Consider the following 14689-nt stretch of genomic DNA (forward strand, 5'->3'; position numbering starts at 1 on the left):
TCGATTAGAGAGTAATTTCTGTAAAATCTGATTAAGTGTGGCATTTGTTTTTAGCAATTTTTCTCTACTGTAGGACACTTTTTCAATTAACTTGAAATACAAAGCCAGATAAAACATCTTATTCCTTTTCTGGCAACTTAAAAAGAAAAGAAAAGAAAGGGGTCTTTGCTACTTTCCCATCTGCTACCAAAACCTTACAATATGCGACACATGGGCAAAAACAAAGCCAATCAAACTCTCAGCTGCAGGTTTTTAACATGCAAACTGTGTATACAGCATAAGTAAGTTTATTGGTGCTGCCACTTTGTGCTAAACTTCAAATTGCATTATTGTCAGGCTGAAGTATTGTCTTTCAGTGCAACAAATAGAAGGTCAAAAGGCCTCAAAAACAGAGAAAGTTCCCATATTGAGATGGCTCTCAAGAAAAACAGACAAAAAAGGGGGTCAGAATTGTCTTTTATTTTTCGAGTGTATCTCCCAGCCAATGAAGCATGTGGGAAAAAGATGTCAAATAAAGAAGCGCCCTTCCCCTTTCTGGCAGTGCTCGCAGCAAAGCCCTGTACACAGAGGGCTTTCATCTGACGCACCACGCTTACAAAAACAGCAGAACATAACATCTCTCCTCTCTCAAATAAAGGAACTGCTCTGAAAAGGAGGGGAGGGGGCAGGCATATATAAAAAGCAGCAAAATTCCTCCACTGCCTAAACCCCCACCAAAACCATTCCCCTGAGGACTGGGAGAGCTGGGAGACCAGTGTGACTGATTTATCAGTTGGTGTTAAACTCCCAGTAGCAGAGTGGGGAAAGGGGAAGGGGTCCGAGTGAGCGGGTGGGCATCTCCCCACCCCAGTGCCTCACTACATGGTTCATGGTTGAGCTATTGAGAAAAATAGCGGGTTTGGGTGGATTAAAATGAAGAAAAATTAAGACAGAGAGAACAGTGCACGCCTGAAAAGCAAAGGATCGCCTTCTGCTTGAACAATGGCTAGTCTAAATTTTCCAAGCCTTGCCGGGGATCAGATGAAGTCATTATTCATTCAGTCAAGGGGGGAAAAAGGACTCAATTACCTCAACCTAAAGATGCTATCAATGAATAAAAGTGCATATTTTACTCCATTCATCTCCAAGCCATTAAAACTGAAAGGAATGATTCGATCTGCCTGTGTGGCTTGTATTTTAGCATGTGTGTGAAATCTGATGACGGACTGCAGACGTGGGACATGAATATTCATGAAATTAAACCCAAAGAATATCAGAGCTTCAGTCTTAGTGAACGGTTAAAGCTTAGAAATCTGGCCAAGAAGAAAGTCAAGAAAAATAAAATTGATCTTTGAGAGGTTAGTAAACAAGTTTAGGTTTCTATTTTTCCAGAGCAACTCGCCCTGAGAGACACACGAGGAGAGCGGAGTATTGGAACTTGGATATAAACTTCAAAGAATCCTTATTGAGAAGTGGCCTCTTGTCAAATGACAATGTTCGGCCTCTTTACTCAGACAGGAGTTTGTAACTATACTGCAACAAAGAGTGAATCTACGCCTGACGTCCTGTCAGATTGATCAAGCGCGGGCATCGTCCTGGTCGGTGTCACAACAGATTATATGAGACCAAAACGTTCTTGTGACTTTAGCCGCACTGTATCGACTTTCTCCCCCAATCTCCAGTCTCCATATTGGCACTTCTGACATCATCTCCTTGAAATATTGAATTCCTCTCAGCTGTCGGGCTTACACAAAACACTGGCCGGCTGTTCGACCGGCCACATCAGCGTTCTAAATAAAAGACACTGGTGTCAAAATGGTGCTGCAGCAGGACGGGGTTATGTTATGCCACGGAGAGCTTTAGTAGGTGACAGCTGGAAGTGACAACTTTGTGTGTTAAAGTCACTGCATGGTAGATTCAGTTTAGCTAGAAAAGGAAAAAAAAAAAACAACCCTCTGAGATCTTGTTTATTGCTGCCTCTATCAGATGACCTCTGTCTATCTAGCCAAAACATCTTCCAGGTAAAATCGTATATTTAGCATAAAATTATTCACTTCAATCCGGAGACAAAACGCTCAATGGGGATTCTATGAGATTAACTTGGTGTTGAAAATGTCATTTAAATCCTCAGTTAGTTCATTTCCCTTTTGGTTAATTAGCAAATGGTACTGACCTTTCGCGCTGACAGGCCCAACTTTATCTAGAAAGTCAAGGTTAAAAAACCACCTTGTCGTAGTGATTGATTAGTGATCAGAGGTGAGAGGGAACGAGATGGCATGAGGAGAATTTGGGATAGAAGATACTTTGTTTGAGGTGTTTTATCCACTAGAGCTTTTAAACGTTTATGATGGAAACACCACAAGGGGACTCCATGTTTCTGAGTTATACCTTGTAAGCTGGTTTAAAACCTATAGAGGATATGCTTACAAGAACATTTTATTTTGTCCAAAATTCTGCTGACATCAGCAATGTGACTTTAAAAACAGCCAAAGTAAATCATTATTTGATACAATACAGAAGCACTTAAAACAAAACTGGATCCAGCGTTAAAAATTATGATTGTTTCTTCTGCTGCTTGTCTTAATTTTAGTGAGGTAACTAAATCAAATGGGGGAAACAGGAGGATCTTAAGCAAATTTGACACATTTTTTAACAATAAAGCGTTAAATTGTAACAGTTTAAATATTTATAATTATATTTCTAGTATGCGACTTCACATTATTTGTATAGGAAACTAGAAAAAAAACCCTTAGATTCAAAGCTACAAAAAACAAAAAAAAGCATTCACCTTGTTCTTGGCATAGGACGTGTTCAGTACGCTTCTGGTCTCTTTGCCTGTGTAGATCACCACCCCTATCACCGTGCCTGCCAAAGATAGAGACAAGGAAAGTAATGCTGCTCATTAACTGAACCTCACCCCCACCATCTCACACGCACACGGACACACAAACACGCACACAACACACACAAATATGCATGCACACACTCATCTTGGTCAAGTAAGACGAACTGCATGAGAGGAAACACAATAAGGCTGAGCTGAGGCAGTTTTGTCTCATTGCCACTCAAGCCAACAGACAGGAGTTTAATACGCTTAGACACTCGGGGCCTTCAGCCACCCTATGGAAGCTCATAAAAGCTGATCAATACTCTGCCATCTTTATTTGCCAATTCATTACAGTGGCCTTATTAAAAAGGATTAATGAGTCATTAATATTAAATGAGCCTAATGGCAGAGCAAAGACACTAATAAACCTAAATACGGGCTCTGAAATCCCCAAACTATAAAAATGGCAAGAAAGTTACAAATGGATAAAAAAAACAAAACAAGGAAAGTAAAGTGCAGGCACAACAGAGAGCAGCAGCCACAGGATCAGAGGAGAAAGGTGATGAATTGCTCCTGTTGACTTCTAACTCCAGAAATATTGAGCGGTGTGACAAATGGTCTGTGTGGCTCAGCATGCAGAGGGGCTTCAATCTGAATATGCGAGCAACTAATTCTCCTGTCACAGCTGGACTGAGGCCCGTAACCGTGTGAATACACAGTGATCTGGGCCAGATCAAACGCCCTGAACGCTACTGTAGAGGAGAGAGAGGTGTCTGTCAGGGAAGAGTCTTGTGAGGGACAATGACATTTCTAAGCAGAGATGATGTAACGAGTCTAAGTCAGGCTTTCTGTGCCACTGTGTGTGTTTGCTCTTCTGGTCAAGGTCAGGCCAGAGGGGAGAGCAACACCACAGATCAATGCTGTGGCCATCACTGGGAGCGTCACGAACACTCTCAACTGACACAACCATTTCTGCCAGGAATGGCTTGGCTGAACTGAAGGAGGACCACCTCCACCGTGGGTTTTATTAAGCAAATATCTATTAAATCAAACCGATTGCTCAAGGTTTAAACCCATGAATTCTCTTTGCAAAACTTGAGCACTGCACTCAGGAAGTGTGAGCAACAAATTTAGAAAATGCATAAAATAAGAAAAATGAAATATGAGTCAGTGCATGTTTCTGAAAACATTTACACAGACATGCATTCACATCTTTAGGTTGATGTTTAGCAACAATAAAAGGTGTCAGAAGGTGAAATTAAACTGGATGTTTTTATAAAACATCCAGACAAGCAATATTTTTGTGATTCACTTCAATTTAAAAAAAAATGAAAAGGCTACAATAGCTTTCATTTACTTACCAGATGCAACTACGGTGCTGGCCCAAAGAGTGTTTTCAATGCTGAGACTCTCATGGATCTGTGGGTCCGTGTCTTCCTGCAAATAAACAAATTGGCATAATTAGGACTTTACATAACTCTTAACTGGTGGTTTGAAATTAAATTATATTTAGATACAAATTAAATTCTACATATTACTAGTACAAACTTAATATGCTTTTTGTTTCTTCCTTTTTGTGACACTTTGTTGTGTGTGAGAAAAAACAAAGCAAACAAGAATCCTAAGACATGGAAAACTTCAAAGAAGCTTCGAGGTTCAAAGAAATACCTCGACGCAGTGAATTTATTTCTGCAATTAGCCACCTTCTAATTAGTATTTCTCAGTGTGGCCCTCAGGCAAACAAACACAAAAGTAGCACCACAGATGAATTTCACTCCAGTGACTTTAATAGTAAAAGACAATTTACTGCAGTTAAACATTTTATTCTCAAAAATAAAATAATGAAGACAAATTTTATTTCAGCTTTTACAAACTGTAAAAAACATTAATCTGATTTCTAATAATTGAAATCTTTATTTTGTTTTGTGCAAGAGGCTCTAAGATCACCACCAGTGGGTCTACACTTTATTTTTTAATAATAATAATGATCTTAGCTTTATTACATAAAAATGTGTACTATCTGATAACCATTATTTAATAAAATTGCAATGAAAAAAACTACATTTCCCAATTGATTGATAGATTTTTTGACAATAATTAAAAGGAAAAAGCTGAAAAGTTTGTTTGGGACAGAACAGAAATGGTTAAGAGACCCCAGCTCAGACGGTGCATAGCTTGACCAGGATGGCTGAGCTCTGCTGTGCCATTAATTTTCTCAAGCACCTTGCACAGTTGTGCCGACTATAGCAATACAGTAGTCCTCTTACCTATACTTTCACTAGATTTGGCATGGCGATAGAGGCTCCTTTAAAAAAAAAAAAAAAAAACAGTATAGAGTGTTCAAGTAGATGAGATTTTAGTGATAAATAAGCCCCTTGAGAGCCTCTTGTTTCACCCTCCCCATTTCACCCTTCTCTCTTAAATAAAGACAAATGCTGAAAATGGCTTGAGTCAGGAGTGCAGAGTCAAGGCTCCAGTTTCGGCTCAAATTGCCTGCCCGATATGATAATTATGATACCTAAGCACCCACATCCTGTCAATCCACTCAAACATGGGAAGAGGTGCATGAAAAATAAATGGCAGTTTGCAGAATGCTTGACCGCTCTGACATTGGCATCACAGTACGGTGTTCATAACTGCAGAGGGTCTCAATGAAGACCACAGAAACAAAGCCACTATATCCGTCTCAGGAAAAAAAAAGAAAAAAGAAAGAAACTCTCATAAATAGGTAAGTTCATTTGCTGCGGATCTGTGGGAACCCATTTTTTTCCCATCCTGCTCAGACTAAAAGCACACGCTATGCAAAGGAAGGCCGTGGAGGATGAATGAGCGCAGGAAGTGCTCGCTCACTAAGCCTGGTGTGTGGCCAAGAGTGAAGACGGACCACAAAGCCCCCCTTTGTACTGGAGCTCTCCTCTCTGTGGGGGCTGCGCTAATCTGCTATTAATAAAAAAAAAAAAAAAAAGGAAAAAAAAAAATCACTGAGCAACAAGCAAGACAGGATGGATAGAGCTGGAGCTGCAAGAACCTGCCTGTGATGTAAGAGGCATGCCTGCTGGAGATAACAACAGGCCCAGATGGACACACAAGCCCCTATTGTTGTCACTTGTCAACACATTGCGGTGATACACATCTTCTATGTCAATCCACTTTCTATAGAAAAATCTGCATTTCTTTGAGATTTGTTTTACAGGTTATAAATATGTCAACGAGCTACTGTACCCTTGTGAAATTCCCCTCGAAACTGTGGATGTCCAGCTGAGGCTTCTGGGCGTAGACGTAGGCGCTGATAGAGAAGAGATCCTGAGACAAGAAGACACGACAGAGGTGCCATTTAATTAGTTTGAAAATGAGACACAGCCTCATTTAACTAGGTTATATGAGTGAGCAATTCTTCTGAAAACTACAAATGGAAAAGAGACCAGCTGTTTTCAAGGGAGAGTAAAAACTGTGTTAGCATTTCAGTATTTTACAGTCTGTTGCACTCAAACTAAACACCTTATTTGGAAGTGAAAATATGTTAGAAAAATATACTTTAAATTTGAAAATAAAAGCCTCACTAATTCCTATTAGAACAGAATAATTGGATATTGCAGCAAATATTGTTTAAAATAACATATATTGCTGGAACTTAAGTCTTAGTTAATATATATATGTGATGTACTATAAAGTGTGTTGTGTAATAACAACACACTTTAGCACAGTTGCTCAAATAAATAAGACCGATCTTGCTACACGAGCAAAACCTTTAGTAGGATCTTTTGTTTCTTTGGCAAGATTTAGTAAAACAAACAGAGAATCAACAGAGTCAATGAAGGGAGTACTAAGATAACAGCACTTCCATAAATGTAGGATCTGGCTTCTTAACAAAAGAAGGAAACAACCTCAGGAAGTCACAACAATCACCACTGAATCACGACCATTCAATCATCTGTTCTCTCAGTCACCCTGACAAATAAGACTGCAGCCTAAGGCCTGTCAAGCACCCAATAGCAGCCTTCCCCCCTCTTAGTGGAACAAAAATTGATTGTAAATATTAAATTATTCAGGCAGGAATGCAGCGCGTGGAGCCTCGGCAGCAGTTAGGCAGGCCTCAGCTGTGCTCGGATAGTGTTCTCCTAGCGAGAACATGGGCAGAGCGGTTAAAGAGGAGCAGGGAAGATTATTTTACTGAACCCCCAATGGAGAGTTATGTTGCTCCAGCATTTTAGAGACAAAAGCACAGAGTTGGTGCAGCGATGATTTAGAGATAGCAAGTGTGGATGGTGATGGAGGAACAATACATGACCCTGATGAAAGTCATTAGTTTAAATATAGAAACAACAGCATAATTAGCAGATGTTTTACTGGAGTTGTGAACATATAAACTATTATACCTTCTCAGTGGGTGTAGACATGATGATAATTTAGTGCTTATATTATAAAAGTTTCTACGTAGGATGGGGGGGGGACATACTTGATTAGTTAGGACCTCAACTATTCACAGTCAGCAACCCTTCTTGTTGTGAAAGCGCATCAAACCAATTTACTTTAGCTCCTAATATTCTCTGGCAAATGAAGAATCTTTTAATGAAGTATAAAAGCGAGGCGTGTTAACAACGCAAAAACTGGCTCAACTAAAGACAGCTCGTGCCATCTTCGGGTGCCTTGAAACCCAATACAGAAGCCGTGGCTCAATCATCAAATGACTTGCTGAAACTTTAATTATCTGATTGCATTAAGTGGCAACAAAAAAACAAAAACTCAAATCTGAAGTGTTGGGTATCATCTCCAGTTAAAGGAAGCTGCTGTCAGGTTCAGACTGTTCCTGCTGTCTGTCATCAGTGATTAGGTTTCCATCACAGCACAGACATTCGATGAGCAGCGCTGTTAGTGATAACTCAACACTCATTCACAGACAGTTTGTTACCAGAGATTCACTAACGTATCCATACCCCTACTGCTGGCAGCCGTTGTGTGCAGCCAACAGCAACTTTCAGTTTCCAGTCTGTTTCTCCATCCAGCTGATCTGTTCTGATAAAACACGAACCTGGAAAAACACAAAAGCTCTCAAAGACTGCACAGTTGTTGTGATTGCATGCTTCGCATTGCTCTTTCACACTGAAAGTGGGGTACAGATACTTATTCATGTAGCCATGCTTACTGGTTTGTTGTGTTAATTGACCTTCCCATATAAGACAAATAGATTATAACTCACGTTTAATCCAAAAAGCTTTTCTTCTGAAAATGACATTTTTTCTGTGGCATTTTGCATGTTTTAACACACATTATAATGCTATTACTTATTAGCAATAGACTTTTTTAACATTTGCATTTTTAGAAACCTGACAGTGACCAAAGTTTAAAAAGTATATCCTGTGGATTAAACAATTAAAGGCCAAAACCATGAGACTGCTTTGTTGAACCAAAAAACATGCTTGAAAAGCATGCTTCCACATTACCATGTGCTAAAGAACGTAAACATATTCGCAGCACATAGAAATTGTCTTAATCTAATAACTTGAGCATTAATACAGAACCTGTAGCACAACAGAAAGCCTCTGTGGTTGCTGTGAACACCACAAAGCCTGATAAAAATTGAGCAGTGGTGACCTGTATTGATCTGAGGCAATATTACATATGAAACTGATGGATGAGAGCAACTATCTGACAGAGAGGGTAAAAGGGCAACTATAAACCATCCCTGGAGGGTTAAGTATCATGGAAAACATTAACACAAGTGGGATGATTCATGCTTTCCCTCTGCAGTAATGGCAGGTCAGCTTCTCACGTGACACCACTGGGATGTGAGGGTGTATTATGAGTATGTGAAAGACAAAATATACGAGCCTGTGTGCGAAAGAGAAATATGTTATTTTATGTGGATGTGTGTGGGTGTGTGAGTTAGAGACAAAGACATCAACAACTTCCTGCCAAGCTTATTGACATATCAAAGATTGATGGAAATGATGCCACTCAGAAAAGAGCCAGGATCTGATGCAGTTCATTGATTAATTAGAATTTGCATCGTCAGTCACCTGAACAAATCATATGAATCACAGGGTGACTTGTCAAAGGACTAGAAGTGTAGGGAAAAGTCACATTTCTCACCTAAATACACTTGACTCAGCTGGCTGAACTGCCACAGAGAACACAAGAGTTCAACTGTAAGCATTCTTTGTGTTATTTTTTTGGAAAACATACCGTTACAGGTGTGTACAGGTAATGCTGATCTACTTGCGTCTCCAACATATTTTGTCCTGCTTTACAATGGCTGATTTAAAAAACAAACAAACAAACAAACAAACAAACAAAAAAAAAAAAAAAAAAAAAAAAAAAAAAAAAAAAAAAAAAACCCAGACCCGGAGTTCATCTGCTCACCAGTTTTTTCAGATGTCCTCAGGAAAATCATATCTGCAGGAATCCTTTGGTTCTAGGAAAAGAAGAAGAAGAAAGGAGGAAAATGTTAAAGGTGGTGTGTCATTGAGCACTATCCCCTCCAAATCGTCCTGAATAATTAAATATGGTCAATACCCTGACGTGAAGTTCACTTTATGTGAATCTAATGCACAGCAATGAAAATTTTAAAATGGACTTAGTGTGCTTTTCACCATTTTACTTCACATATATCACTGTAACAATGGTGTATAAGCACAAGTTTCACCCTAAACACTCTGTTTTAGACTGTTTTTTTCTACTGTTGGCTGTGTTTGATGTCAGTGAGAGAGGATTTCCCTCAGACAGTTATTTCAGGTGCACAGCTCTGGGGTTTTGAGCACAGAAACAAACTCCTAGTAAACAAACCAATTTGTTTGGGAATAGCAGCCAATCAGATGAAAGTGGTCTAGAAAGACAGGGTGGCATTAAAGGAAGAGAAGGAAAAAAAATATTAAGAGTCCAAGAATAAAAATTTGGAGCTGGAATTGACCTAGAACCAAACATCACAAATTGATCATTTTTAATTAAATTTTTAGAATTGAGAATGTATCTTAAGTTTCAAAAAATAAAACACATTTCCCACCGTACTGTTTAAATCAAATCCATTAATCTGTTTTATAATATCTGCCTGTTAGCAAAGATGCAAATGCTTATAAAATAAGCTCAAGCTAATGTTTTGAAGGATTTAGAACCTTTTTTGTGGTTGCTTTTACTTTTAAACAAACATCTTTTCATCGTATATGAAAATAAATTCCAAAAATGTTGGCTAAACTATCAAATTCCTATTTTATATATTTTAAATAGCTTATTTTTTTTTTTTATGAGTCAAATCAGCACCTATCAAGCAAATACACCTAACTGAATCCTTCCGTGCAGAGGCATCTAGAGGTAAAGACAGGAGAGATTTACCTTCTCCACGATGATCAGGTCTCCAACTTGTATGTCTGAACTTTTCACTTGAATTTTACCTAAGGAAAAGCACAGAAATTGTGAAAGACTCTAGACTTGTATTCTGAAATACCTTCAAACTAAATTATGTCATGAAATAAAATGCAGATATTGATTTTTGGCCCATGGAAATGATGCCGACTCTTAAAACCACAGCCCACTTTTTGCTATTGCTCTTTTTCCCCCCCCTCTCACCTAATTGATTGATTATCTCCAGCTTGATAACGTAATACCCTTTTGTTTTCATCTCTGGTCAGAGTCAGACAAAAACAATGACATAGAAGGTCACTCTCAATTAAACCACCCCAATATCCGCTGAGAACCTTCCTCTTTCACTGCGCTTACATGCACAAACATGTACATATGTACACGGTGGCTGTGAAGTGCTACAATCAACACAAGGCACAGATCTTAGGTGTTTATAAATTTGAAGGAAAAAAAAAAAAAAAAAAAAGACTCAATGCAATTACAGTGAGAATAATGACTTCTGTTGCAAGTGTAAAGCCATCTTTTAATTGCATGGAACCTCAATCATTGGAATAAGAGTCTTCATAATGTCAGCAAACAGCTAGACGAATAAGGTGGAAGGTGAATAGGTCTCTTTCAGTTGTCTCACTAACCTCTCACTGTCAGTTTGCTGTAGAGTTGAGAGTTCATCTCTTTGTCTCGCTGATAACGTCTCACTTCGTCCACAGCCTCCCGCACCATTGTGACAGCTAGCACAAAACCCTGATCGACAAAGGAGTGCTTTAAAAACTGACTTTTATCAATAATAAAATCCATTCATTTAAACTACACTGGCATTTGCTTAACATTAACAAATTGGAGCAGGTTCTCACTTAAAACTGTTGCAATAGTAAAAAGTGGAAAAATATGGGTTTATTCTCTTGCTGAATTCCAACAGTACGACTAATTTGGCTTCACTGTACATTTAATTTAGTTGCAAACAACTTGACAGATCAAAAATAAATACATAAAAACATTTACCAGAGGTGCCCAATATGTGTACAAGTATCCAATTTTCAGTGATGGCACAAACTGCGAGCAGGCCACCACTAGAAAATAAAGATTGAGGAAGAACTTGAACTGCTGGTAGAGAACCTGAGAGGGGACAGAAGACAAAGATTCAGCGAGGTGAGTGAACATGTCAGCAAGGTGAGTCAAAGATGACGACAGCTGCAGACAAGATAAAAGAGGATGCAGCAGCAGAAACAAACCAGACGGGATGGGTTACTGTACACGTTCCAAGAGGGAACAAGATACATGTTAATGCTGTTAACTTTACATTAACCTAATGGAAACTCTGACACTTTGAGAACGTCTGTTTCAAATGGCACGCAGGGTGCAGATTTCAAATGTAAGGGCAACTAGGTACGATGTCAGTGCCTAAAACTTTCAAGAATAATCCTGCACTGCGTGACCAAAGCTTCAAATGAAGGAGGAAAACAGGCGCATTGTGTTGATAAATCAACATGAGGTTGACTCAATCAGATACCATTTCAGGTGGAAATCACCAGAGACGCTCTTATATTACACATACCAAAGTAGCTCTTGTGAGCGGCTCAAGCTTCTTTGCTAATGTGCCATCTATCACCAGGGAGATCGCAATATTCTAGTCATCTAAGGTCAAATTTTGAATAATGTTTGCAATAATGAGAGTCCAGTGTCTAGTCACAGATTATCAGAGACAATGGGATCAATGCACGACGCTCTACAGTTAATGAACCTCCTGACCTTTAGGGGAAAATGCATACTGCTAACTCAATTCGTGTGTATTTAATAATTCAAAGTGGAGGGAGAAAAACAGCCGTTTTGTTCACCGTCGACGAGAATATCTACGTCTCTAATAGACAGTTGACATTTAATGGCCTGGGCTGAAGGCAGCCCTCTTAATCAAGGAACCATTTGCTTTTTAATAAGTAACTCTGATGGATCTCTAATGTTCCCTACAGAGTAAACCCTTAACTTAATGACAGAATAGTTAACAATGAGATCCAGTGAAAGCTCCTGTGCATTACAGTCTGTTAATCAGTGAAAATAAATGACTGATTTCAACTGAAAGGATGAATTTGTACTGTAGACACTATAAAGACCGGGAGCATGGACTCGATAAAAGGAAAAACTGCTGCGTTAAGAGCAAAGATCAGGGCACGAAATGCGAATTCAGTTACCAAAGCAAGACAGTTAATTTGAAACAGGCTACAGGTTGTGTGGGAGCTACTGCCACTCACCCCAGGCACAAAGGTGATGATGTTGTATTTCTGGTTTTTGATAGCATTTTTGGGGTACTTCTCTTCACACTTCTCAGGGCAGCCGAGCCAAACTGTCCTTGCCTTCAGCTCCTTCTTCCTCCGACATATATGAGCCAGACAGTCACAGCAGCTTACAAAAGAAGATGTCAATATGATTAAAAACAGACCAAAAAAAAAAAGCAAAAATTACAACAACAAGACAGCACTGCCTTTATGGCTTTTTGGGGATATTTTTTTGTACCAGGGGAGTCAGAAAGTTCCACACTAGGTCACAAAATAAATTTAACAGATGATTAAAAGGAAACATCTTACATATATAAAACCGTTTATTTTTTCAGGTTTTAATGTTAGCATGTGGTGAGCTACACACTGCTTCAAGGGCTTTTTGGAAACCATTCTGTATTTTTAAAGAAACATACTGACTGTCAATATTTGTAATATATGGGTTGTGGTAAAGGGATGAAGGAGAAGTAGATGGTGCAAGAAAAGGGCATCCAAGTAATAAAATGTGCTGTAGTGACTTTATTTAAAAAAAAAAAAAAAAAAAAAAAAAAGGGAGCATAGGTAAGACTATTGAAAAAATATGCAGCTTGAAAAAGATTAACAAATTAATCATTAAACTTCTCCTTATTTTACTTTTTTACACTTTACTACAACTGCCTGACAGCTTTAGTAACATTTTAACAGATTACCAACCAGAACCTGCGCAGAATATGATTTTTTCAAAATAAGAAAAAACTTTTTTGAAAACCTAAAATTCAACTTAATATTTGTCACAGCAACCAGAGTCTAAAACGTATTTTCAGCCTTCTTACATTTCAGTAATCACTCTGTAACTGCACGAGTTTGTTTTTAAATCATTATTGATGTCACAAATTCTCAAAATTTTCTCCGGACACATAGAGCTTAAAATAATAAAGATAAAAATATAACCAATAAACAGAAAATAAACTCTGTGGTAATACGCGACTTTGAGGATCTCTGTCGAGTTTGCACAACACAGGATACAAATTTAAGCAATACATGGAAAAAGCGATTAAAGAAAATCTGTGATTTTGCCCTTCCTTGCTTACAATGCTTAAACAGTGCCAGCTCTAGCACTGTGCAGTAACGCCACTAATAGCTCCCTACTAATTATATCAGTACATGTGGTAATCCATTGGGCTTTTGTAACTGGAGGTGGGGGTTTCCAAAGTAAAGCCAGCTTCTTTGTGGCAACAGTGGTACACACTGAGTGAATATGTCTATTCAAACATGTTCATTTAAATGAGGGGGTTGTGCAATGGGAGAGGATGGTATGGCTGCTGCTGATACATCGAGACAACACAACTGTCTTCCCTTAAAAATGAAACAAAAATTTACATTAGTAATATAAATGTGAGCGATAGAGAGACTCAACTAGCTCTATAAATATCAATAACTCACAATTCAACAGCAACTGTGTGTGTAAACATATATATAAAAAAAAAATACTATATATAAAAGAAAAACAATTCTTATCCAAATTGCAAACATGAACCAAACAGCAGGCCATCTTATTCTCTTCATTTATATTCTGCAATAAATAAAGAAGCAGAAAAAGACATTTTTACTTTTTCCTTAGATTCACCAGTTTTCTTGCATCTTTCACCAGTTTCCTGTTTTTCTGCAACTACAGTGACGCAACCGTGACGTCCACTTCAAATTGGTTTATTCATTCTCATTAACGTTCTCAGCTGTTAAACCATTAGTAGCCATGGAGCCTCACAGCTGTGTTCTGCTGCGTCCTACAGTACTGATGTGATTTATATTCCAGGTCTCATCAGTGTAAATTAGATCTTCAAGGCTTTTTTTTGACCCACTTGTATAAAGAGGTCCTTTGCTTTTAACGCTATGAATCATCTAAAAAGGTTAGCATCTCTCCTGGTGGGAAATCCCTTGCTAATTATGTTAAAAGTCAGACAAGCTCAGAGCTGGATAATCAATTTAAGCTTAAGAGTCAAACATGTTGCATGTATATAACCAAACTACTGCATGAAATTGGTTGACACACATTAGTTTTGTTAGTTTTACCCAAACAGCAACCTCTGAGGTTAAAAAGAAGGCAACATAAAAAAAAGCTAAAAACTGCAGTTCCACCAGTGGCCACTTGGGGCTGATTCAAAAAGTGAATCAATTCCCATGATATACATGTTAAAATGTAAGTTTGCAATCTGGTACAATTGGTAATTTCCTCCATCATAACAACTCCACACTGAATAATTTTTGGATACTATCAAGGCTTAAA

General features: G+C 38.4%; 1 protein-coding gene across 3 annotated transcripts in view; it reads right to left on the minus strand.

Moving 5' to 3' along the window:
• The window catches only part of atp9b (ATPase phospholipid transporting 9B), a 41203-nt gene that overhangs the window by 17578 nt on the left and 8936 nt on the right, over positions 1 to 14689 (minus strand). For all 3 annotated transcript variants that reach the window (XM_040020748.1, XM_040020749.1, XM_040020750.1), the window contains 9 exons: positions 12403 to 12553; positions 11159 to 11272; positions 10792 to 10900; positions 10133 to 10191; positions 9167 to 9218; positions 7741 to 7835; positions 6029 to 6109; positions 4168 to 4243; positions 2768 to 2844 (listed from right to left, as the gene is read on the minus strand). In XM_040020748.1, the coding sequence (XP_039876682.1) occupies positions 2768 to 2844; positions 4168 to 4243; positions 6029 to 6109; positions 7741 to 7835; positions 9167 to 9218; positions 10133 to 10191; positions 10792 to 10900; positions 11159 to 11272; positions 12403 to 12553 (814 nt within the window). The remainder of the gene's footprint in view (positions 1 to 2767; positions 2845 to 4167; positions 4244 to 6028; positions 6110 to 7740; positions 7836 to 9166; positions 9219 to 10132; positions 10192 to 10791; positions 10901 to 11158; positions 11273 to 12402; positions 12554 to 14689) is intronic.

The sequence above is a fragment of the Simochromis diagramma genome, unplaced genomic scaffold (assembly GCF_900408965.1).
Source record: "Simochromis diagramma unplaced genomic scaffold, fSimDia1.1 OVJJ01000753.1, whole genome shotgun sequence".
NCBI classification, from domain to species: domain Eukaryota; kingdom Metazoa; phylum Chordata; class Actinopteri; order Cichliformes; family Cichlidae; genus Simochromis; species Simochromis diagramma.